At 49.0% G+C, this 25448-nt stretch overlaps 8 protein-coding genes across 8 annotated transcripts; 5 read left to right on the forward strand and 3 right to left on the reverse strand.

The window, feature by feature from the left end:
• Positions 1 to 815: 815 nt before the first annotated feature.
• Positions 816 to 2156, forward strand: Pdw03_0831 (uncharacterized protein; the record flags this gene model as incomplete). Its single annotated transcript, XM_066099728.1, has 4 exons — positions 816 to 826; positions 889 to 896; positions 1686 to 1734; positions 1793 to 2156. The coding sequence occupies 4 exons, from the start codon at positions 816 to 818 to the stop codon at positions 2154 to 2156; spliced, it is 432 nt and encodes a 143-aa protein (XP_065957455.1).
• An 875-nt stretch (positions 2157 to 3031) lies between these two features.
• Positions 3032 to 3492, forward strand: Pdw03_0832 (uncharacterized protein; the record flags this gene model as incomplete). Its single annotated transcript, XM_066099729.1, has 3 exons — positions 3032 to 3312; positions 3370 to 3397; positions 3466 to 3492. 3 exons carry the CDS (start codon positions 3032 to 3034, stop codon positions 3490 to 3492), a joined length of 336 nt encoding a protein of 111 aa, XP_065957456.1.
• Positions 3493 to 7663: 4171 nt separating this feature from the next.
• On the reverse strand, positions 7664 to 9094 carry Pdw03_0833 (Aminoglycoside phosphotransferase; the record flags this gene model as incomplete). The annotated part of the gene is made up of 1 exon (XM_014675198.1): positions 7664 to 9094. The coding sequence occupies one exon, from the start codon at positions 9092 to 9094 to the stop codon at positions 7664 to 7666; it is 1431 nt and encodes a 476-aa protein (XP_014530684.1).
• Positions 9095 to 9515: 421 nt separating this feature from the next.
• Positions 9516 to 10260, forward strand: Pdw03_0834 (phosphotransferase family protein; the record flags this gene model as incomplete). Its single annotated transcript, XM_014675199.2, has 4 exons — positions 9516 to 9656; positions 9723 to 9776; positions 9924 to 9955; positions 10005 to 10260. 4 exons carry the CDS (start codon positions 9516 to 9518, stop codon positions 10258 to 10260), a joined length of 483 nt encoding a protein of 160 aa, XP_014530685.2.
• A 1095-nt stretch (positions 10261 to 11355) lies between these two features.
• Pdw03_0835 (reverse transcriptase) lies at positions 11356 to 14087 on the forward strand (the record flags this gene model as incomplete). Its single annotated transcript, XM_066099730.1, has 7 exons — positions 11356 to 11413; positions 11485 to 11561; positions 11618 to 12069; positions 12139 to 12414; positions 12461 to 12482; positions 12599 to 13608; positions 13706 to 14087. The coding sequence occupies 7 exons, from the start codon at positions 11356 to 11358 to the stop codon at positions 14085 to 14087; spliced, it is 2277 nt and encodes a 758-aa protein (XP_065957457.1).
• Positions 14088 to 15466: 1379 nt separating this feature from the next.
• Pdw03_0836 (uncharacterized protein) lies at positions 15467 to 17696 on the reverse strand (the record flags this gene model as incomplete). Its single annotated transcript, XM_066099731.1, has 7 exons — positions 15467 to 15771; positions 16060 to 16288; positions 16817 to 16831; positions 16887 to 17114; positions 17180 to 17185; positions 17484 to 17606; positions 17694 to 17696. The coding sequence occupies 7 exons, from the start codon at positions 17694 to 17696 to the stop codon at positions 15467 to 15469; spliced, it is 909 nt and encodes a 302-aa protein (XP_065957458.1).
• Positions 17697 to 18440: 744 nt separating this feature from the next.
• Positions 18441 to 19811, forward strand: Pdw03_0837 (uncharacterized protein; the record flags this gene model as incomplete). The annotated part of the gene is made up of 2 exons (XM_066099732.1): positions 18441 to 18905; positions 19359 to 19811. The coding sequence occupies 2 exons, from the start codon at positions 18441 to 18443 to the stop codon at positions 19809 to 19811; spliced, it is 918 nt and encodes a 305-aa protein (XP_065957459.1).
• A 4147-nt stretch (positions 19812 to 23958) lies between these two features.
• Pdw03_0838 (Formamidopyrimidine-DNA glycosylase, putative) lies at positions 23959 to 25126 on the reverse strand (the record flags this gene model as incomplete). The annotated part of the gene is made up of 2 exons (XM_014679084.1): positions 23959 to 24478; positions 24534 to 25126. The coding sequence occupies 2 exons, from the start codon at positions 25124 to 25126 to the stop codon at positions 23959 to 23961; spliced, it is 1113 nt and encodes a 370-aa protein (XP_014534570.1).
• Between the last annotated feature and the right edge of the window lie 322 nt (positions 25127 to 25448).

A 25448-nucleotide genomic window follows, 5' to 3' on the forward strand; every position in this document is an offset into this window, starting at 1 on the left:
GTGCATACGCAATGCAAAGTAGCCCTTGTGCTACCCCCTGGCCACTTGTCACGGAGTGATCGAGTTTCAGGATGTTAGCTTATTGGATGGCCTTTTGTTTAGTTGTTAACCTGGGTCCACGCCAGCCCTGGTTGGAGAGTCTGGTGGTGGCAAATCCACGGTTCTCCATCTCCTCTTCCGATACTACAACCATAAGAATGGCAAAATCCTCGTCGACGGCCATGACGTGCAGAATATCATTATCGATTTTATTGAAGGCATATCGGTGTTGTGCCGCTGGATACGATACTTTTCAACCAACTTTTGATGGACAACCTCATGTGCGCGAAACCGATGTCTGTGATGAAATTTCTACCCGGCATGCCTCATGACTGATATTCATACCATGATAAAGAGCTTTCCAGCCGGGCTGTGTTCCTAGGAATCAACGCCTGGCCCCAAGCGCGTGTACTAGCCCATAGCAAATGCCAATTTAGATAAGTTTGCGCGTAGCCAAACATCAAATTTAGTGGGTCCTTATATCCCAGGTGGAATAAATGGCTAGGCCAAGTGGATACTCTCGGGACCGGCAGGAGCCTTAAGAGGGATTGAGAAAATAAAAATTTGCTGTCCGTGGACCTTTGCATAGCTGACTACAGTATCGCCCGGCGTACCTTTTCTGAGGGTATCCCACAAGTTCTAAATTACTCTTTTCTGCAATACTTTCTAACTCGATATTGTTTGAGATAGCCGCTTCACTCTGCAGGACTTGCTACTTATAACCTGACTTTAGCCTCGTCAGCTCAAGGCATCAGGCTGCTTATTCATCCCAAAATATGCGGAGTTGGTATGCCACATGCAAAGGGGCTAGAGCGTCGGGTTGTAACTTAGGCTAACCCTATAAGATAGGCCTTGGTGTACATAATATTATAGAAGGGATATGTCGTTTTTTTTCAATAGGAAAGGGGCGAACGCTATATCACATCATGCCAGGTACGTCCCACCTAGGCACCAAATAGAGCGAATCACTATAGTAATAGAAACTCTGGTATTATGATGGCAAAACTACGAGAAATCGCATTCTACGTGATATTAGAGCCATTTATCTGCCCCACCCGCTTTTGTGACACGTTTGAGAATATCATATAACAAAAAGCGATGGGGGGAAGTGATAGAGCGAAGTGATGGAGTGAAGTGATTGATGGATCGAAGTGATGGAGCGAAGTGATGGAGGGATAGATGGAGGAGTATGTCTATAATCATATGGAGTAGTCACTAGCAAAGGGTTAGTTGACCAATCAGAACCACCAGTTGCGATATACTGGATGATACGAATGCTCCTGGGATAGATCTCAATTCACAGACGGTAGCATTTCCATTCCTCAACGTATATTTTATTTGGTTAGCTGGCTAATGATAGCCGCCTATCTTTTCTTTTTCTCGGGTGTAGAGATAATATCAAAGCTCCTGGGATACGTCCTTTTGCTCTGCCGCGTACTGCTTTAATTGGCTACAAACGACCAGGAGTTGCTGCAGCCTAAGTCACAGACTCTTGCGATATCCAAACATCCCACTACTTCTCGGCGATAAACAGCAACCGTGCGCGCAGCGAAATCTGAGATACTGGTATATATAGCCCTTTCTCCATTCGAAGGTTGTATTCAAATTTCCAAACCCATCTGCCTGCACAACAAGATCCTTTAAAGGTCTTCCCAACGTCCACCAATCTATTAGGAACCGAGACTTTGCTTCAAGGTATTTATTCAATTCTCAGTCATTTCTTTAGTCCGATTCATTCTAACTCGTTGACCAGATGTGTTGGTTACGGTTTAAGACATATGATGGTCCGGGTGGCTGTGGCTGCACCTTCTATGCTGCGGTCATGCGCTGCGGCGCATCTGAGCAGCGCCCCGACAAAGCCTATTGCGAGCCCCAAAGCGGCAAAGTTCGGGATCTTCCTCGAATCTACCCTGATGCGGACAAAGGGTGCTCCGGTAAATGCCCGGTGTGCCAAGGCATCACCCCCAGCAGCTCCGAATTTTCGGAATTCGGAGAATAGTGTGAACGTGAACGAGGGAATTTCCATCAATATTCCGTGCATAATTGTGGAAAGAGTTATAGTGATAGTTAGCTATGAGTTCATTGTCCCTTTGCTGCTGCGTGAATCCGGACACTGAAGTTGGTGGCATGATGTAACTCATGTGCTAGTTTCTGCCCTCGTCGAAGATGTGTACTTGCTTCGATTTCCCGAATATATGTCCCACAACCGACTCACAACAGACTTACATGCGTTGTGTTCATGGTACAGAAGATCTTATAGTGGAATGTAGCACCTAGCAGAACTTAGTCCTTAACTACAAACAAAGACCATAGATCAGACAGATTGATTCTATGCGTGAGCCGCCCCAAGATCGTAATTGAAGAAAGTTTAAATGGCGATCTCACATGGGGTTTTGGTATTTTCCACGTAGTAAGGAAAGCATTGTAGTGGATGCCAAAAATGTAAAATCGTTTGTCGTGGACAGCCAGTCTTAGCCACCTACATGCATTAGTCGCCTCCCCCGTGACATTATCCTCTACGTCCAGAACCAAATTTCCGTAAACCGTCACAATTGTCCAAGTTGTTACAATGGCCAAGAAATAGATTATTTCAACGCCTGTGCAGCTGGCTAGGACGGCCACGAGCACGTTCTAAGACTCCACCCTTGCAACGATTTAAATAGAAATTTCCATCGGCGACGATACCTAAAATTATATCATCTACTAGATCAAGTTAAGTCCAAAGATATGACTACATTACTGTTGTTAATACACTGTTGCGCTTAATTTAATAGAGGGTGTCGCTATTTTAGTCCCGAAAATGCCAACCCAATTTGTCTAGCGGTCGAATCACCTGGTTTTAAAACGATGATCGATGCAAGGGGTCGATGAAAGTCAGCAGTCAGGTCAGGTGAGCTTTGTGGGTTTTATAAATGGGAGTGGGAATTTCAACCATAGCAGCTTTTCTTTCCATTTCCATATCTTTACGTCCGCTTGCGAAATAAATTTCCCAATGTGTTCTAAGAGAGTGATATTGCGACTTCTGGAAAGGGACTTCCCAGACATAAAATACTTAGAGATTGTTGCATGTGTGGAGGCCTTCATGATCTTCAATGAACGACCTGCAGAGGAGGCCCTCCAAGAGAAGCATTTTTGGCACTTCCAACCTTCGAATGGTCAAGCAGGCACGAGGTTTCATATTGTGATCGACATCGAAAAATTTGGTCATTCGGGCGCGATCGAGCGGGATTTTCCTCATGAGATCTATCGCGTCGTGAAAAGCCATAATGAGATGTGATTTAACGTTTTTTCGTGTGAATTGTGAAGAGTAAAACTAACCACTTGCCTTAGACGCATAGTCCCTTATCCCCGCAAAAACGTGCGGGATCATCTTTTGTGCAAGATCCGCGACTTTTCCGACGCTAACTATCCCTGGGGGAAGGACAGGTGATCGACATTGATTCTCACCTGTAGGAATAATGGCAACAGTCAACACTACCCCCAGTCGATAGGGTTTTGGAGACTATTTCTATATATGGGGAAAATTTCATGATGGTCTACGAGGAAGTCCGAGAGATAGATTCAGACGAAGGGATAAATAGCAGAAAGTACGTTCACATGGACCACATGTGACTAACTGAATATTTTCTCGTGGGTCTTCCCTTTTCTCTTTCCGTTCTCCAGCCTGGATGCTTTTCAAAAATAGCACAGAAACTTACTATCTTCTAATAACTTCCCCGTAGCATCTGCCAACTTTGAACTTGTGGTTGTAGACATAACCCCGACTTGTTGGGACATTGTCGCCGACATGAATCCACAGTCGACAAAACAGTACAACGTAACCCTCGATACTTCAGTGCGTAGATTAGGTCCAATTATGCACCAGGACTGCATTATTACTCAGCTATATTATATCTAGTCTTTTCAAGAGTACATTGGCTCCTGATGCTTATTGGCTCTCCGTGGCTATCTTCAACATCCCCTTAAAAAGAAATAATGTTGGATGCCTCAGGCATCACATGTAGGATAGACCAACTAGATAGTCTTCCTTCCACTCTCACCTTCTCTCTCTCCCCGTCCATCCAATTGAATACTGTTTTACCTGCATACATACTATCATTGTATTTGCATCAGAATCTAAGTAAGACCCGAAAATAGAAAATAGTGACGTGGTTTTTATGCATATATATAATTAACTACACGCCCTAAGAATTTTAAAATTCACCACAAAATTTTTTTTTCTCAGTCATATCAATAAAATTTTATAAATATGAGACATCCAGCATACCTAATAATAGGGTATCCCTTTATCATGATCAATTATCCACTATATTAGTAGTTATTGGGGTAAGTAATAGTAGATGGCGTGAACTAGTTATGGAGACATGATTATATAACTTTAATTACAAAATATGTAGGATTAATAAATCCTCCGGTATGCCGGTCGTCATGCTCCGACGGTTCCACCTTCATATCCAGTTTGACACTCAATTAATTTCTTCGTTGGAGACGTAGGGTAGAATGCTTTCTTCTTCCTCGCCAGGGACATCAAAGACAGTACCTCGAGAAGCATCCACCATCTACTAAAGCATTGAGTTCTGAGCTTGTACTATGTCATGCAGTTGACCAATCTTCGTACTCTGCTTCTCGATCTCATAACCGATAAGACTAAATATACGGAGGGTTCAGCCAGGACCAAAGATAACCATTTTTCGAAACTAAAAAATGACCAACCTAATTATAAAGCCTGACTGCACATTCCCTCAACCTGCATTCGTTTTTCTATTACCTTCTGGTGATCGTTGAAAACGGTTTTATTTCTTCGGAGGAAATCACTTCTTCTGAAAAGCCGTCTCAATGAACATGGCATCCATTCAAAGTCTGCCCCTTCTGCTAATAGTGGCGGTGATGCATCGTTCAGGACAATGTTCGTAGCTTCTTGTGCTATAAATCCCACGTTGCGTCTTGTGGTTTGGGGAATTCTGTCTCCAAATTCATCGAGCAACTTCACGGCCCGTTTCAAAGATTCATACTCCCCTCTCAAACGGTCGATAAACTCGTCGATTTCCGTATCCACTCCAGCTATTGCATTCATTTGAAACATAATCGTAAGGAAGAGTGCGTATGCAAGTGTGAGGATACCGATAACACTGCCGGTAGTTGAGAGGGGACTATCCGCACAAGAAAGTTCTGTCACACAGGTATTGCGGCCTGGCATGGCTTAGGGTATTCTGATGCTTAAGATCTAGAGAAAGACAGTCGATACAAAATGGAAAGCATACGGCAGATGGAGGGGATAGGTGCCAAAAATCGATTGCAGAGAGCCCTAGTGCCTCGTCAATTTACTCCGTAGCATGCGAGTCGTTAGGCTTTGTCTTCTAATTTTATTCTTTTGAGACGACCCTGCAGGCGGCAATATGTAGTCTGTCGCCTATATCAGCAGCTCCACACCAGCTGCAGGAGAAGAAAGCAACGCGGTAAAAGAGCCTTTGTCATTTGTGAAAGGCTCTAGCTGATGTGTGATGTGGTCCTATGATCTTGGGATTTGTCTACTCTAGCGCGACTTCCGATACATACTAACTTGTTATAGTAGGCGTCACATGAATCACGTGCGAATCACCAGTTATAGATTAGTTATTTCATGTGATATTGTAGAATGGCAGTACTGTATGTGGCACCGCGTCAATACAATTCGAGACAGCGATCGTATTTTAGTGATACACAGTCAGTGATAGTATTGATAATGATACTGTACAGGAACATTGATATTCTGAATAGATTTCCTAATCAGAGCTAGTGTATCTTGGCGGTGGGTCTAGAGAATTCCTCGAAGAGTGTAGGAGAGTGCACCGATTTCGAGACGCACTGTATTCCAAGTCGGCCCACGAAATCGGATTTCTCGGCCTGTACGAGGCGTGGGCTACGAACCTGGAGTCTCTGTTACTCCAGAGCCAATGAGAGACGCAATGACGACCAGAGGAAACGAGTCCACGATGTTGCGGCCTGCCTCCACCGCAATTCTAGCGACCTCGGGGCCCCTTTGACACACAGGAACGATTTAAAAACCATCCGACGATAACGGTCACAGCCCCTCATGCCGTCACCCCAAGGGGAGTTCACAGAGCCTCTCAGAGGCGCGGATCGAAGTCGAGCAGGACACCTGTGGGGTAGAATTGGATTTGTGGGATTAGGGCTAAGGTGTATCGCTATCGGCTGCGGGCTCCCTACCTCGAATCGGAGGATACTTTGGTTAGTGGATGGAAAGATTATACGTTGCAGGCTTGGGTGTATAAAGGGACCATCTGCAAGACATGGTCAGCCTATAGAACGAGAGGATACTAGGTATCAGGAAGCAAGAAATCACGCCAACTTGTGGACTGAGGTATACTATGGCAACGATGGCTAGGAAGAAGGTTGGCGCGTCGCCATCGGCTGCCAACTAGAGATCCTTACAACATTGTCAGTATAGCCCGAGAGGACGGATGCGCATGTCTGTTCATAAGAAGCAGGAAGGTTGTTATGCCGTGACCCTAAGGGGACTTAGCAGAGTTGCAACTTGGCCTGGAGGGTGGGCTTAAGTAGCAAACGGGTATATGAGTGTGGGGGAAGGATTTTGGCTCTGCTGGAACCCCAAAGGCTAAGATCTTGAAGGCAAGAGGATCTGCGAATATCTTGGAATGAGAGTACTAGTGAGCTGGATAAGGAGCCGGGAAAGCATGGGGGGGGGGGGGGGGGGGATTTGCCCATCTCTCCGTTGTCTTGACTTAAAAGAACAGACTAGATCTTAGTATACCAATGCAATATTATATCTGGAACAGGCAAGAGCCTCGACACACGAAGATGCCCTCCTATAAGAACACGCCCCGAGGACGAAATTGACCACACTGAATCTCGCACGGTCTCAAGCAGTCCCCTAGAATATCTTACCGGCGGACGTCGGAAAGCACGCCAAACGAGTAGATGCCGCACTTCTAGGAAAACACACGCGACTGCTGTATGGCCGCTTATCGTGGAAAGAAGAGACTGTGCTAGCCCAACTTCGAACTGGCATGGAGAGACTAAATGGATACCTCTATCGAATCAACGTGGCCGATACAGATCAGTGTGCGTGCGGACAAGCTAAGGAAACTGTGGAGCACTTCCTCTTTCGATGTCGAAAGTGGACTGCGCACTGGACGGAGATGCTACAATGTACCGACACTCACCGAGGAAATCTGTCCTTTTACCAGGAAGGGAAGTCCCCTTCCGACTATCAAAAGTGGATGCCAAACTTAGAGACAGTACGGGCCTCAATACGATTCGCCATCGCGACAGGCCGACTCGAGGCCACCTAACCATGCCGACGAGCATAAATCAACCCTTTCACTCTCCTTTCACTCTAACATAAGTTTGTTAGGAGAATGGATATAGAATTCATGAGAACATCCAGGTGTGCACTGAAACCGTGGTCTTTCCTACGATAGACGTGATCCGACTTCATGCGCCGATATACTTGCACAGCCTAAACGAAAAAACGGCCGAGGAAACAGAAAATTTCTCTGAGAATACATCTTCGTGACAAGTGCCGTAGCGAACGTGAGTTCAAAAGATGAGAGAAGGCAGCCTCCCGGAAACTGTGCTCTTCCTTGTACTCTTATCTCAAATACTAGCCCGAGATCTTCAGGTCCACCTCATCGGGCTCCCAGGCTAAAACCCTTGTTTTCGTTTCTTCCAGTTTCTTCTCGACTACCTTTGCCATGTTTGCTCTTTCGTCTTCGGTAAGAAGGTCTATCCGTTCTTTCCAACGGTCGTCGTCGGTGCTCGTTCCGGGTCCGAAGAATCGGCCATCAAGCTTTTTCCAGAATACAGCATCGAAGGCGAAGTTTTTCCTCGCCGCATAAGTGACCCAAAAATCACCGCTCTCCCAGCTTTGCTGCATTGGAGTGGAAAGCCTTTGGTCATCCTTCAGTCTACCGCGGTCTATGGCCATGTCCTCCTGTTCGCGTAGCACCTTCAAGAACGTCTGCAGGCGTGATTCATACACCTTCGTCCACGCTTCCATCCCATCCGACCAATACTCTGGCTGCTCAAGAAGCAGCCACCACGGTGGGGCGTGAGAGAACTCCACTGGTGCAGCATAAGTGAATTCCCAGTCCACAACCCCTACAATTCGAAGATGTTCGTTGATCAAGACGTTAGAGGGCCGAAGATCGTCACACCAGATGTTAAATGGTCCGAGATTCGTGGAAGAAGTCGTGAAGCGACCGTCGTTAGCGAGCTTGCGGAACAATAATCTTGCAATATACCTTCGTCGACAGTCGTCTGCGGAATCGATGGCATCGTTTTGTTGGTGTGTGAGATGGTCGAGGTGGAGATCTGCCAGTGTATTGAAGTAGGATAACGCTGATGGAAAAGTTTCGTTCACCCTTGGCAACTTCGAGCGTGGTAAAGTCCCTAGACGGACGAGTTCGTTCGCATTATAGGATAAGGGTCTTTGCGCCACCTCCCAAGTGAAATCGTCAGTCTGGACCAATGATCCTATCCTAGGCAGCCGTAGCGTGGACAACTGAAGCAAAATATCCGCAAACTGCCCGTATAGTATTTCAAGCTTGGCGTCATCAACGTGTGGGTCGAGAATTGGACGATCCTTAATCGTAAATCCAGGGGTATTAAGGACGTCGCTCAGGTCCATTACATGGTCAATGTATTCCATGATGATAAATGGACCAAGGCCGAGAGGATTCTCCTCTTTAGTGCCCCAGTGCAGGACAAATGGTACGGGAATCGTCGTGTGCTGTTGAATATACCTGATTATATCGACTTCATTGCGCACCTTCTCATCGGGAAACATCGTAGCACCGGGTTTGGGAAATCGAATGATTGCAGAACCGCCGTCCTGAAACTTCATTCTGAACGACACATTGAACGCCCCAGCTTTTGGATCACACAGCTCAATAGGCACCCCTCTTCGATATTTCAGGACAAATTGACCTATAGCCATCAAAGTCTCTTTATTGAATAATTCGTGTACCCAGGCGTCTTGAATGGCCTCACTCCGTTCCCACGCGACATCGTCGAAGCACATGCGAGCCTGCATCTCTGAAACTGTCGGCGGAATGGACAAGAACGCGAATACACCAGATGCTTGATGACTGAAGAGGAAGTCGCGGCGCTCTTAAAAGGGGGTTGAGCACACCGACTTTGGCTTTTACGTGTTGAGACGGCCCCACTTCTTCTACGCAACCACTAATAAGGATCTATAATTAAACGCTGGTGGCCCTGCCTACAGTGGCACAGCAGTAGTCTGTTGCTCGCTGCCACCCCCGCTGTCCAAAATAGGCTAGTACATCCTGTCGGTTTATGGATCGTGGCCATGGAGCTTATTGGTTCGCCAGAATCACGGCAGAAAATAGCTGTGAATATGGATGGTCAGGCATTGGTGGTGCTGCTGTACATATTCTTCCGTGAAAAGATATAGTAAAAATTCAGAAAATCAACCTCCCCCTTGAAATTTCAAGATGCCGCCTGTAAATCCTAGCGTCGTACCATCGCCTGCTCAAAACTTTGATGTTAAGGCACTAATTAACTTGATTTCTTCGGCTCGATCACTGTTTTCGATGCCACTCTTGCTCTCTCGAGCATTTAGCGGATCTCTCACAGTCAGTATTTGATTGGTGATGAGCATTCTTTTATGCCCCGGCGCCCCGGCGCTAACGACTTCTCAGATTCAAGCTCTAATTATAGACCCGAATCTGGCTGGAAGAGCAAAGGCGCTTAGAGTACGCCCATGCAGTGATCCCGGAGGAACGGCAGACTGGTCATTATAAAAGCAGTCTATTTTCTCAGGGAAAATCGCAGACCAAAGCTTTTATCCATCTCAAATTTTCTCAGGTATTCGTCTCTAAAGCGAGCACATCTACTTCCAGACCCAGCACATTACCTTGGTCTTGATAGAAAGGTGTGTATGCCTCCCCCTTTCGGCCATCTTGCATGCTAATTTTACACAGATACCTACCAAGCTCCCCCAGCATGGCGTCAAATGAGGAGACCAGCTTCCAGCTTGGTATTTCAGCATCGAACGCAGGCCCCCTCCAGGAGCAGGGCAAGGCTTCTGGGGAACGCCGCGGCAAATCCTACGGTCCAGAATCGTTTAAAATTCCCAATGCCGCCGAGGAAACCCGGCTCACCGAGGCCGCAAAAGTATCCGCCGAGAAGCGCCAGCACATCACCGAGAATATCTCTAAGGAATATCGGAAGAGTTAAGAGAGGGCACTACTGGAAGTAAACCTTTGTCCCAATCCGGGGCTAATTTGTTATTGGAAATTGTGGGGGGAAAATACAGCCATTTTACCACTAGACCACAACAAAAACCAAGGTTCCTGTTTAAGGCCTAGGGGCCATATCCTAGTCTGACAGAAATCATTCTTGAAGCACGAGCGCTTTTCAAACCGAGTTTGCGTCATTCATCACATCCAGTAATCCGTGCTTGAACTGCATAATGAGTGGTTATGTGTGTTCCGTCCGGATTTCTAAGAAATTAAATGCTCTTTCTACCTCCCGCCGCGTGTACATACGATTAACATCTTGTGGCTCTGGTTGGAATGGTCCAAGCCCAGAACTAGTGTGCAGGTACACGTATGAATGCGAGCGCATGCCGTAATTTATAGACAATTACAGGTCTTTAGCGCCTACGAAGTCTTCTTTATCCAATAGTTGTGCCCACAATTGAGTGAGCCCAACAGTGAGTATATCAACGCTTTTTCCATCTTCATGAAGCAAATCACACCCATTGCCGGATAATAAGCGGCGCACGGCCAATGCACCCTTATCCTGGCCAGCGGTAACTTTGGCTGACGAGAAAGTTAATTTGTGACTCAAGTGTCCTGCATGCTTAGATGCATAAGATGACATTCGATTGGTTCACTTTGCAGACCTGTAAGAAACACGGGTTGGCCAAATCCTTGACCTGTTTCGCTGTTGACGTCACTCAATGTAGCCCCCAGCTGTGCTTTGGGGGAGGTAATGACAAACCCTGCCATCTGTGTCTTTCAGCCCACCCACTCTGGCCCATCCTTGACGATCTTCCGTCCCCGTATAAGCTGCGGGTGTGGGGAAAGAGTTGCTGCATGAGCGACGATGAGACACAGATACTTAAGAGTGTTCTCTGTAATCTTTTAATTATCATCTGGATATTGAAAAAAAGTCTTTTTGACCTTAACTTGGCCAGCAAAGCAGAACCGAGCGGGGAACCATGTTAAGGAGAGGCGAATACCACGACCAAAGGAGCTTCCGGTGCGCCCCAACGTGACAAAGTACGAGCGGCTGAACGCTGACGCCCCTCCTTTATTGGTGTGAGGGATGGATGATGACATACGTATTATTAAGCAGCGTACTTATCCTACGCAACAACTCTATAGTAATAAGATCATCTTTACCACAACCAGCTTAATTCCATAACACATTGGTAGCATGTCCTGATTAAGCCAGAGGTCCTCTGGTTAGGCATACCATACGGTTACCGAATTTTCCGGTCGCTAAGCCCCTGGGTTACCAGCGGTAGAAGGGTTCAGATCACCTACAAGATCACCTACGCTTCGCATACAACTTACGCCTCCCTCAGCTCACTACCCCACTAGCCCCAATGCAGGGCACACAGCAGGACGTCCCGCAGGGACCTTCGTCCAATATCACCCTGTCGAGGGCTGAACTGCATGAAATCCTTGATGACGCGCTTACTCGAGCTCGTACACGCGAGGTCGACAACGTTCGAGCAATAGTTGACGAAGTCATCACGGCGCGTCGTGACGATATCCGCGGGCCACCGGGTCGAGACGGACAGGATGCACCACATAGCACCGCGCACTGGAAGACGGACGACGTAGGTTACTTCACACCTGACCCTACGTCAGACGTACATGTACGCACTCTTCGGGGAACCATGTACTACACGAATGTTTATGCCTTCATCAACCTGCTAAAGGCATTGATCCCGTTGAAATCTGAGGAAGTGGTCCGAGCGAACCTACCATCGTGCCTGCGGGAGGCAGCAGCTCGATGGTACAGCGCGGAGCTGTCAGACGAAGAGAGGCAGGATTTAAGTGTCCGCTCTCTGGAGTTGGGCTGATTCGCCACCCTTGAAAGACGGTTCAAGCCGCGCGCCACAGAGGCGATCGTCAAAGTGATGGCACCGTCATCAGTCTACTCCTGGCGGGACGTACGCGCAGGGCGCAGTGTTACAGAATGGGCCCAAAACATGTTACGAGACGCCCAAGCAGCCGAGATAACAGGTACTACAACAGTGCTCCGCCTAGTGTGGACGCGTCTTGAACCAGCACTTCAGCGTGACATACGGGAACCCAGCCCAGCTACCACGATCTCGCAGTTCATGGCAGACTTAGATTTGCGTTATGGACAGTGGTATGAGATGTCGCAACGCGCTCGACCGATGCAGCGTCAGACGCAGCCCCAATCAGTTCGTTATCAAGGTCAGCAACACCAGCCCCAGTATAATCCTCGTAATGCAGGTTACGCCTACGGTCGTGGAGAACAAGCATACCAGCTACCCTTCCGGTCACGGGACACACAAACTGACAATCGCCAGCTTATGTGGAATTCGATTCCTAACGTACAACGTCAATCACAGCAGCGGTTCCCTAGGAACGCTTACCAGCCACCGTCAAATGTTCCTCAAACCCAGGCTCAGCGTACGTCTTACGTACCGCCTCAGCAGCAACAACCACAAGGAGCCTACCAGCCGCGTCAGCAGCAGCCTCAGGGCCAGACCAACCAAGCCGGCCAGCTCGTGCTCTCTGACAAGCCGTGGAATCAAGCCGGTTACTCCAACACAGGCTACGTAGCGCGGCAGCCACGCGCTCGGCCAGCCGCAGCATACCAAGCGGAGCCACAAGAAGTTGCTCCTCCCGACGAGAGCTTGCCAGCGTTTTACGACGGCCAGCACTTCTATGACCCCCACACTGACGCGTATTACGTAGATGAGGAATACAACAGCTATGCGGAGTACCCTGAGGAGGATCCTCAAGCGTACTGGCAGGCCCCTCCTTTTCAGGACAACGAGGACAACGAGGACGACCATGACCAACCATGTTACTCCGTGACAGAGGATCTCACACCTACCACTACCTACCCAAAGCCCGACTGTACAAACGGGCCGGTTGACCTAGTCCATGTTGCCACTATCAGCCGCGGCCAAAATAAGGTGGCGTGCCGATCTATCATGAACAACAATCCGACGGCGTACGCCTTAATCTACCAGACTAAGGCAAAGAAAGACCTAGCATACGCCCGTCTGCAGGACCTCGACGGCTTCCGCGAACGTATCTGTGACACAGCTAACGACTTCCCCTGTACTGCCTTCCCCGATAACAGACCATACGACCATACCTGGCAAACTGTTCCGGAGCCAAGCTTCGACGGTCAGGCTTTCACCTACGGAAGACCATTCCCAAACCAAGACCCCCCAGCACAGCACGCAGCCAAGCTCAAGCTTATCCCATGGGAAGACATTTACGAGATCCTCGACTCATTCGGCAACCCTACTGCTCGTCAACGACGACGCGCCCGCCGCGAAAAGGAGAGAGAGGAGAATATTACGTCTGATGCACACATCCCTTCTTGGGGACGGGTTGCTATCGCAAAACCCCGCTCTGGACCACTACAAAATACGGACCTCCGTTTTCGAATTAATTAGCCAAATCGATGGCGCCCCCGACCTCGTCGGCCCAGTCATATCTCTGCTGCTAGCTGTCGAGGCACTATGGCAATACGTTGGTACTAGTACAAATCTTACGCGGATTACTTCCCTTGACCACGCTGGACTGATCGATTTCCGCGCCCGCTTCGTTGAAGGGGACCCGCGCGTGGTACGCGCGATGCGGGAAGGGCTCGGAACTTCCCTTAACGCCGTTCGTGATGCCATTGCTTTTGCTGAGGGCCTCATGCTTGTCGACCGATGCTTTGAAACTATGAAGGATGAGACAATTGAGGCGGAAGTGGGGGCAATTGCTACCTTGGTCCGGCCGCCACCACAGACGCCCCTTTCCCCGCACGACCAGCTTGCAATGGACTTTTAGACACACATCCGATGCTACCGAGGGCGGCAGCACGCTTTCAACGGGGGCAGTTGTGAGGGATGGATGATGACATACGTATTATTAAGCAGCGTACTTATCCTACGCAACAACTCTATAGTAATAAGATCATCTTTACCACAACCAGCTTAATTCCATAACAGGCTTCGTGCTGTACGTCAATATCGGTCTGCACGCGTTCGGCCCACGGGGCTAGCGTGAAGGGGTTAATCGTTTCCAGGGTTTCCACGTCAATGTGCTTGAGCGCATCAGCTACATGATACAGCGGTGACCGGTGGTATCTTCTGAACTTTCTGATCTGATCTGTACATCGGCGGAGTGACAGTGATACAGTCGGTAGCGAAATCAGCTTCCTCCCTACAGATAGCTTTTATTTTCTTGGGCCACACTGCCAAGGCACTAGTGCAAATATTTATTTAACGGACATCAATAAAAGTGACTGTTTAAGGTCTTGATTGGTATTTGAAACCGGAGTTACGGTTCCAACTTTACCAAACTTTATGGATTGTGTTTTGGTTTGGGGTCTACTTGAGTATTGCGTAATGCACGTGACTGAATTCCTTATTATGGAATTGGCTACCGAGACCTCCCGGTAGTTACGGCCCCCAATTTCCTGACTGCGGGAACAATTTGACAGCAGACCCTTGAAAGTAGTACTAAAATTGACAACTTATTGTATAATGGTATCACAAGGTATATGCCGACCAAATATATATGTATATATATATTAACTTACCTCATTAATTTTGATTATATTGGGAATAAGACTTAGGTTTGTGAGGACCCTCAAGATTAGATGCTGATATTTACCCTTTATTGGGAATAGCGGTTGATCATATCCATAGAACACTGTGGAATGTCAGACCCATATGTAGACTGCGGCACGATCCGCAATATCCGCGGATATCCGCAATCCATATCCGCAGCCTTGAGGATTTGGATATGGACCTCATATCCATTGGATATCTGCGGATATCCAATGGATATCAAACAATACAAACATGCCTAGACTCGTGACCTCAAGGGGTATGCATTATTATTATACATTCCTATGTATTTTTCGTGTAATACTTGGTACTCGAGGTTGTTGAATATCACCAGGTAAGTATAATTTCTGACCTCGGTCAGAAATTATGGGTGGAAGGTCAAGCACTGCTCTACTTATAGTAGTATACAATTGGAAATTCTGACCGAGGTCAGAAATTATGGGTAGACGGTTAAGCACTGCTCTACTTATAGTAGTATACAATTGGAATCTCTGACCACGGTCGCAAATCTAGTCTTTGACCACGGTCAGAAATTCAGTCTATGCTTTTTTGGGGGGTTTTATGAATTTGAATCTTCTAGGACCTATTTGCTATTTACAGATCTAACTGGAAGCCATCTGGTAACCTTGGCTGTTTTCGAATCCGCCCTGAACGACTTGGAATACTCCCATCGACCAGCATCTCTGGAAGCTCATCATCCTCTTCAACAGCCTCGCATGGTCGTTTTTGAGGTTGTTTTCCTTTTGCCCGTCTACATCGCTCAGCCCTATCATCATCCGAGTCATTATCACCGCTCTCAGTGTGCTGGGTAGCTTCGAGTCCAGTCTCTTGATCCTCCTCCTCGTTATCACTGATAGGCTCTAAGACCTCAAGCTGTGGTAATGAACTCCGAGTTTGATCTAGCAAAGCAGCTTCACTTTGAGATAGATGCTCTTTGATAATCTCCAGCTCCTCTTGCCGAAGATCAAAGTTGGTAGCAAACTGATGCAGCATCAGGCCACGGATTGTACTCGGCCTCAATTGACCACGACGGTAATGACAGATATCACGAGCACAATTGAATAGTCGTTCAACACCAGCACCACTAGCAGGGATAGATAGAATGTCCCTTGCTATCCTAGCTAGGGTCGGGAAGCTCTTCTCATATTCCTTCCAGAAAAGTCGAGGTTTCTGTCGCTCAATTCCACGAGCAAGATATCGTGCAATCTCGTCGTCATCTGGTTTTGTAAGCTCTTCCAATGGCTGGTTCTGGGATGCACAAGCAGCATCAAGATCACAGTCATCATTCTCATCGATGGCTACTCCAGAAGTCTCCAGTACCGCTGGGTCATTAGTATCATGCGTAAGCATCTTCCTATATCGATCGAACTCTCGGCTCAGGACCTCTTGATAACGATTCGCATAATCAATATCGCCCTGCCAATCAGTCGAGGAAAAGTACCGGAGCTTCTTTGATGGAGAGAAGATTGTTGCTAGAGCGTAGATGTCACCATAAGGCTCGTATTCGGTGGCAGTGTAGTACTTGGAGAGCTTTTTCTTTGCTGTTTGGAGTGCCCATAACATCCGTTTCTTCCAGATCACACCTTTATTCTTAAGCTTCGCCTCGGCTGCATCGAGATGAGAGAAAAGCTTATTGTAGATACTGTAGATATTGTGTGCGGTAATATCCTTTGTCTTTGATAGCATCATTGTGAAATCAAAGAAGGGCTTTGTCAGAAGAAGAAGATACTCGACTTGACGCCACTCTTCTTGATCGAGCTTGAAATAAAGATATTGATGATCAGTACAATACTGATCATAGAATGGCTGGAGCTTCTTGGCACGGTTGAGCATCAGAAATGTTGAATTCCATCGTGTCCGAACATCTTGGATTGGAATCAATGCAGGCTCCGGCTGAAGGGCTATAAATGCCTCCCGACGTTGTGGGCTTGCATTAATAAAGACTGCTAGTCCTCGGATCTTCCATACTTTTATTAGTCTAGCCATTATAAGGATCTAGGGGTAGAAGATATACCTTTTTCAATGTATATGTGATCTGGATACTGCCGGAGGTATTGCGCTTATTCTGGAAAGAGTGGGTTTTTTCCTCGGACCACTCTAACTCGATCTCCTTATTGCTTGGCACTGCCTTAAGCTTCCCAAGAAGCTCATTCAGACTCAGCTGGATCACATGCGCGATGCATGGGACGCGGAAGATTGAGAGATCTGATGAATGCTGAGACTGAAGGTGGTCCTGGACACTCTGCATCAAAGTATTGTTGTTGGTTGCGTTGTCTGTAGTCACTGATAGGACACGATCCGAGATACCATGCTCTGTTAGGATCTGGGTCACGGTTTTACTGAGATTTTCACCAGTATGGGAGCCATGAAGAGGCTCAAAGCCTAGAAGAATCTCACAATAATCCCAGTTATGATCGATAAAGTAACCAGTGATAGCCATAAAGGCCTGCTGGAAAGGAGAAGTCCAGCAATCCAAGGCTATTGATAGCCGACACCCCTCTGGAAGCCTCTGTAGAATCCCCTTCTGGTTATTCTGGATTGTTATATCGAGATGACGTCGAATGGTTCGTGCTGATGGAATTGTAAGTTTAGTGGATGATTGTTGAGCAACCTCTAACATGCGGTGGAATTGGGGGTGTTCGATCACTCGAAAGGGTAGATGTGCAGTCGAAATGAATCTCAGAATAGCATCGGAGAGACGGTCTTGGGTAAATGATATACTAGTGGTACCTGGCTAGATTAAAGTACTCAATGTTAGCTGCTAAATTGTAAAGAACTTAACCACTGTAGTAACGCCAGTTAAGTACCCTGGTTGACATACCATTCTTTTGATAAGCTGGTCGATTCTTAGGCCACTTTTTTTTGAACATGCGCCAGTTTTGAGGTGCGCTGTCATAGGCGAAGAACCAGCACGCCGGAATCTTGGATGGCCAATTGTACAGAGACATGCCTTGCACATAACCTTCGGCTTTCCATTTTTGTCATTCGCAGCCTGGTAGAAGCTGTCCCAGATATCCGATTTGCTTTTTGATTCCCATCGAATTGTATTCTTAATATCAGACTGAGATCCATACTCAGTTGTAAGCCACCAACTAACGAATTTATTGCGTACGTCCTCCATGTCATCACATATAGAATCAGATGGATATAAAACCCAGTGCTTTTGAAGGGGAGGTCCAACACGAGTAAGGGATAAGGGCGCAAAAGTTGAACGAGTTAAACGAGTCGGCGATATCGATGGGACCGGTGTTTGGATACCCAAAAAATCAGAGAAGTTGTCAGGATAAATCTGATCAGAAGTGTCACGGTGCGAACCGTGATGCTTAGTTAGAGGAAGATCACGGCACGTGATCTCCGACCTGTTTATCTTGAACTTCAGTTCTAGATCCTGTTGTAGCTCTTCGAGCTACGTCTTGTATATTAGCCTGCCCCTGCCTGTGCCTGTACCTGTCAATGAGAATCTGATCTGTTACGACCTGTCCCTGCCAGTCATCTCCTATCATACCGTCCTGCCAGCCCGCACCCTGACACTACGTAGCTCCTACCACTAGGAGTTGACTGTCTGAAGATGTCTGAACCAGCCCCGCAACCTCCGTTCCTGCCCAGCGACCTAGAACAATTCGCCGAACACGCGAGAGACCATCCTGACCAATGGTTCGAATACTGCCGCCGCGCGTACGACTACATTGAGAGCACCCAGTCCGAGGCGACCAACGCTCGCGAACGAGTGGACCAAGCCGAACTGCAGCTACAAGCCGCGAGGATCAAGATCACCCGCCTGTCAAGCGAACTGACCGCAGCTGAGCGTGATCACCTCCGAGATGTCGCGGTCCTGGAATACCAGAAGAAGCTTTATGACGAAGCGCAACAGAACATTGCCCGTATCGAGGCTGCACGAATGTGTGCAGCCGAACTCGCCATCCCGACGGGGAATACCGTACCTCCCCCTGTCCCTGAACCTGCCGCTGAGCCTGGTGTAGCTGCTGCTATGGGAACGCCTCCGTCGCTTACTCCCGAATCTTCCGGCTCCCACGTACGATCTGAACGCCTTCCCGACCCTGACAAGTTTGAAGGGGACCGGAAGGATCTCCGCCGATTCTCCTCCCAGATTAAGGAGAAGCTGAACATCAACCGCGACCGTTTTCCGACCCCGCAATCCCGAATGACCTATGTCACCAACCGTCTGAAGGGCATACCCTATGCCCAGATTCTGCCTTACATCCGCGATGGCATCTGCCAACTGAACGACTTCACCGATATCCTGGACATCCTGGAACGAGCCTTTGGAGACCCAAACCGTGCCCGAAATGCCCGAAACGAACTGTACCGCCTCCGACAAGGAAACAAGGAGTTCAGCCTGTTCTTTGCAGAATTCCAGCGTCTTGCCATGGAGGGCGAGATGCATAATGAAGCCCTACCCACGATGCTCGAACAAGCAATCAACCGAGAAATGAAAGGGATGTTACTGCATCATGAACCGCCTAAGGGAGACTACCTCGACCTAGCGAGGTTCCTCCAGAACCTGGAAAACCGCCGAGTCCAATACGACAGCGGTCCGTCGACCGCCCCACGGACCTACTCTGCTGCCATAAGAACCGCCCCGAAAGCCCCTGAACTGAACTCTGGTAGACCCGGTCCGGAGCAGGCCGCTACCACCCCGCCTGTGAACCCTGACGCTATGGACCTGTCCACCACCCGCCGACGATTCTCCCCGTACCGCCAGCCATCGTCCCATTACGAACAAAATGCCTGCTTTCGCTGTGGCTCGAAGGAGCACTTCGTCCGAGACTGCCCGCAAGCCGATAAGCGCCCGCTAGCGGCTCGCCAAATGAATATCCTCCCCCGTTCGCCCTCTCCGATCAGCAGCCCCCGCGGCCGCTTTACCCGTCCCCGCTCGTTATCTCTGGAAGACTCGTTAAAAGGAGTCAGCCTGGCCTAAGCCGCGACCAGGCCCTGCAACCGCGCGTTATCCGTTTATCCGCCGCCGCTATGAACGGCCTCTCCGTCGAAGAGGAGACCCGCCGTTCTGATCTGATGATACTGCCTGTTACACTGAACCAAAGAGAAGAAGAGTTCCCGAGCTATGCTATGCTAGATTCCGGAGCTGAGGGGAAGAGATTCGTCGACCAAGAATGGGCTCGAGAGAATGGTCTTACCCTCATACCACTGACGAAACCTATCCAACTGGAAGGATTCGATGGACAAGAAGCTGAGTGTGGGCCGATCACCCACTATGTCCAAATGCACATCCGCATCAGCGATCACCGAGAGAAGAAAGCCTGTTTCCTGGCCACCCAGTTGGCACACTACCCGATCGTGTTAGGCCTTCCGTGGCTGAAAGTACACGACCCCTATGTCCGTTTCGCTGAACACAGCATTGAATTTAACAGCGACTACTGCCGAAGGAACTGCAACATACCCTTGCGGAGCGCGAAGATCCAGGCGCTCCACGAGATACCTGTAAAGTCCCGTCCGAGGAACCTGCCTGCACGACCAACTGGTCTCGAGAAACGAGACATTGCAGCCGTATCGCTAGCTGCGTGTGCTGCGTATGCAAGAAAGAAATACAGCATGTTCGCAATTACAACCGCGGACATCGAGACTGCACTGAACCCCAAGACCGACACTGAACCTGACCCCGTGTCTGCACTGCCTGAAGAGTTTAGAGACTTCGCCGAAGTGTTCTCACCCAAGGAAGCCGAGCGCTTGCCACCCCACCGATCATACGACCACAAGATGGTCTTACAAGAGGACAAACCCTTACCTTTTGGGCCCCTCTATCCCATGTCCCGAAATGAGCTCGAGGTCCTGAAAGACTGGATCGAAGATAACCTGAGGAAAGGGTTCATTCGGCCCAGCTCCTCGCCCGCTGCCTCGCCTGTTCTGTTCGTGAAGAAACCCGGCGGAGGTCTCCGCTTCTGCGTGGATTACCGTGCACCGAACGCAATCACTGTTAAGGACCGTTACCCGTTGCCGCTGACCAAGGAAACCCTGAATAACCTGAAAGGGATGAAGTTCTTTACGAAGATTGATATCATCTCCGCCTTCAACAATCTGCGAATTGCGAAGGGACAAGAATACCTGACTGCCTTCCGTACGAGATTAGGACTGTTCGAATCTTTGGTGATGCCATTTGGTTTAACTGGAGCCCCCGCATCCTTCCAACGATTTATCAACGACACGTTACGAGAGTACCTGGACTGTTTCTGTACTGCTTACCTGGACGATATCCTGATTTACAGCCGCACGCGTGCGGAACACATAGAACATGTACGAAAAGTCCTCCAGCGCCCCCGAGAGGCAGGCCTGTTCGCAAAACTATCGAAATGCGAATTCTGTGTGTCCGAGACGAAGTTCCTTGGTACTATCATCGGTGAAGATGGTATCCGTATGGACCCCGACAAGATCGAAACGATCGTGAACTGGAAAACACCGACCTGTCTGACTGATGTGCAAGCCTTTATTGGTTTCGGCAACTTCTACCGCCGCTTTATCAGAGACTTCTCGAAAGTCATCGCCCCGCTCGTGAGACTCACGAAGAAAGACGTCCGTTTCGAATGGACACCTGTCTGCCAGCTGAGCTTCGAAGCCTTGAAGAAGGCGTTTACATCTGCCCCGGTTCTGAAAGCGTTTGACTGGTCCAAGGAGATAGTCCTGGAAACAGACGCGTCTGATTTTGTCTCTGCCGGTGTACTGTCTCAGTACGATGACGCTGGAATACTGCACCCTATCGCATTTTTCTCGAAAAAACACTCCGCCGCCGAGTGTAACTATGAGATATACGATAAAGAACTGCTAGCCATAATCCGCTGCTTCGAAGAGTGGCGTCCCGAACTGGAGGGCACACCCTCGCCCGTGAAGGTCATAACTGACCACCGCAATCTGGAATATTTCACGACAACGAAACTCCTGAACCGCCGCCAAGCCCGATGGTCTGAATTCCTGTCCCGGTTTAACTTCAAGATCACGTACCGTCCCGGAAAACAAGGTGCAAAGCCCGACGCCCTGACCAGGAGGTCAGAGGATATCCCTAAAGAGGGGGATGAGCGCTTAGCGCATCAGAGCCAGACTGTTCTGAAGAAAGAAAACCTACAGATAAACGTCACAACACGACAGAGAAACGGAGTCACTACAACCACTCCACCTGAACTGCCAGACCTGCCAGAAGAACCGCCTGCTACCGCTGAAGTCCCGCCTACTATCACCGTTCCGCCCGACATTGCCGATCCGCCCATCACCGCTGCTCCTGAAACAAGAGTCCGATTCATCGAGAACAACCTGCCCGAACCACCATCTACGATCAAGGATTTACTGCTGGAAGCCTACAACCAAGATAAAGTAGTACAATCTATCCTGGAAGCGTTAGACAAGAACGCTAGCCGTCACCCTGAGATTACACTTGCCGACTGCGAACGAAGAGGCAACTACCTCTACTACCGGAACCGCTTGTACGTCCCTGACAACGATGAACTGAAAGCTGAAATACTGCGCCTGTGTCATGACAAGCCCACCGTGGGACACCCTGGCCGGTCGAAGACCTATGAACTGCTGTCCCGAGAATACTACTGGCCTAGAGTATACCAGTACGTGAGCGACTGGACCAAGAACTGCCATACCTGCCGCCGTATCACCCCCGCCCGAGAAGTCCGTCAAGGGATCCTGAGACAACTGCCCGTACCTGAGAGAGCCTGGCAAGATATCAGCATGGACTTCATCCCGCACCTGCCCCTGAGCTACGGTTACGACGCCATCCTAGTCGTGGTAGACCGTCTGACCAAGATGAAGCACTTCATACACTGCAAGGGAACCTGCAACGCTGAAGAAGTCGCCCGCCTGTACACCCGTCATGTCTGGAAACTGCACGGCCTGCCGAATACCGTTGTATCTGACAGAGGACCCCAGTTCGTGGCCCAATTCTGGAAACACCTGACAAAGCGCCTGCGAATCACCAACCTGCTGTCAACCGCTTATCACCCGGAAACTGATGGCCAGACTGAACGCGCGAACGCCGTACTGGAACAATACCTCCGAGCGTATGTGTCCTACTTACAGGATGACTGGTCTGAATGGCTCCCGCTTGCCGAATTCACTGCAAACTCTCATTACCCCGAGAGCACCCGAGTTTCTCCGTTCTACGCGAACTATGGGTTCCACCCCCGCATCGGGTTCGAACCATCCCAGCCTGCCAGTCACCCTGCGACCCGAGACGCGGAAAAGTTCGCTACACGAATGCAAGAACTGACTGAGTACGTCCGCGCCGAGATACTGTCCGCACAAGCCCGATACGAAGAACAAACGAACCGTCACCGCGCCCCTGCCCGCCGATACCGTCCTGGACAACTGGTCTGGCTGAACGCCAGGAATATCCGAACCCTCCGCCCGCAGAAGAAACTGGACTGGAAGAACCTAGGCCCCTTTAAGGTCCTAGAAGCTATAAGTGCACACGCTTACAAGCTCGAACTGCCTGCTAGTATGAAGATCCACCCTGTGTTTAACGTCAGCCTGCTACAGCCTGCCGCCACGAACCCGGTAAATGGACAAGTTACTGAACCCGCACCGCCTGTCGAAGTCGAAGGACTGGAAGAATGGGAAGTTGAAGACATCTTAGATTCCCGCTGGGAACGACGAGGCCGAGGAGGCCCGCGTCTGAAGTACACCGTCAAATGGATTGGTTACGACGAACCCACTGAAGAGCCTGCTGAATACCTGGACCACGCCCGCGAGATCGTACGGAACTTCCACCGAAGATACCCGCACAAGCCTCGCCTCGACGGAGCTCGGCTCTAAGGGAGGGGGTACTGTCACGGTGCGAACCGTGATGCTTAGTTAGAGGAAGATCACGGCACGTGATCTCCGACCTGTTTATCTTGAACTTCAGTTCTAGATCCTGTTGTAGCTCTTCGAGCTACGTCTTGTATATTAGCCTGCCCCTGCCTGTACCTGCCTGTCAATGTGAATCTGATCTGTTACGACCTGTCCCTGCCAGTCATCTCCTATCATACCGTCCTGCCAGCCCGCACCCTGACAAATATTGTAGACTCAGATACAATCACTGATATAACTACCTGAGTTTTGTATACTCCTCCTCACTTAGATGTACGGGCAGATCGTCTTGTACCAAGAACAGCGGGGTTTGGCTTCTCCTCTTCAAAGCACTCACTTTTTTTCAATGGGACCTTTCGCTTTGGGGTTTCTCGCTTCTTTGTCTGTGTCATATCTTCTGCTTCGGTGTCACTTTCTTTCTTTATTGCCACCCGTTTCCGTTTGGAATTGGCTGGTGTGGGTTTCGCAATGTCTTCGTCAACTTCTTTGGCGACAGGGCCAGTCTTCTTCTGGACAGCTGGAACAACGGCACTAGTTCGACCTCCAACGGTGAGGAAAGTGATCTTATCTCCATTGGGTAAGGCGGCGGGCTGGTTCTTCTTCCCCTTGCCCCAGCGGTGCTTGAAAAGCCAGTGCTCGGGGAACTTCTCTGAGTCTGCCAGCACACCAATAGATGTGGAGCAGACGTAGTGAACGGCAGAGTGCAGCGCCTTGATCTGATCATCATTCAAGGTATTGCTGTACTGTTCTGGGTGTATCTTGGCATGGTAGAGAATCTCATCGCTGAAAATAATCAGCTTCTACTCATTTCTTGTTTTTGGTTGACCGGAAGACCTACCCCATCCAGTTTCCGATTCCACTGATATTCGCCTGGTCTAGCAGAAGGGCCTTGATCGGCACTTTTTTCTTTCCCAGTTTGTCTGTCAACCATGCTTCATCCACAGTATCTTTGTCGGCGACTGGATCTGGCCCATTTTCCTTGAGCGGAGTGTGATTTCGAATCTCGCCAGCGGGGCAATCCACCAGTCTAATGCGACCAAGCCTGCGGGCATCCACAAATGCTGCCTCTGTTTTCGGCCCGTCGTTTGTCTCCAGTAGAAACTTCCAATATTTAGGAGGCCATTCCTGATCTACAGGCTTGTCGGTTCGATAGTAGTATGTGTCGGCATCCTTGATCTTCAGCCAGCCAGCCATCCCAAAGTGCATAACAGCGTGTGGTGGTGAAGACATTGTGAGCCAGAAATATTTCCCTTGTTGGCCTACTCCCACAATCTTCTTCCCTTGCATTGCCTTTTGAAATTCGGTGGCACTAGTGCCAACTTTGCCAAATATAATATCGTCATGTTGGGCTTGTACTTTGGACAGCGTTTTCCCAACCAGGTGCTCACGAATGAAATGCACAATGCGGTGGATCTCTGCTAGCTCAGGCATCTTGTTGTGCTATTTCCAGATTCAATGGTGAAAACTTGCAATAAAGGAATTCGAGGGCATATGTAAGAGCTCTTTCTCAGGAAAGATCATCTGTCATAAGCAGGGACGCAATCCTATACGCGAACACGCGTTATCACGTGCACTAAATTGAATGCGCTAGTCCCCAAACAGCCCCGAAGCTTGGGGCTGATTACGGCATGACGCCGGTGGTCTACAGAGAGCTTGTTCGGGCTGTTTACGAATGTTGACAACAACTATCTGTTCGTTACTTGTGATTCTAGCAGATCCTACTGCATCTCCGTGAAACATACTTCAAAATCAC

The sequence above is a fragment of the Penicillium digitatum genome, chromosome 4 (genome assembly GCF_016767815.1).
Source record: "Penicillium digitatum chromosome 4, complete sequence".
Lineage (NCBI taxonomy): Eukaryota > Fungi > Ascomycota > Eurotiomycetes > Eurotiales > Aspergillaceae > Penicillium > Penicillium digitatum.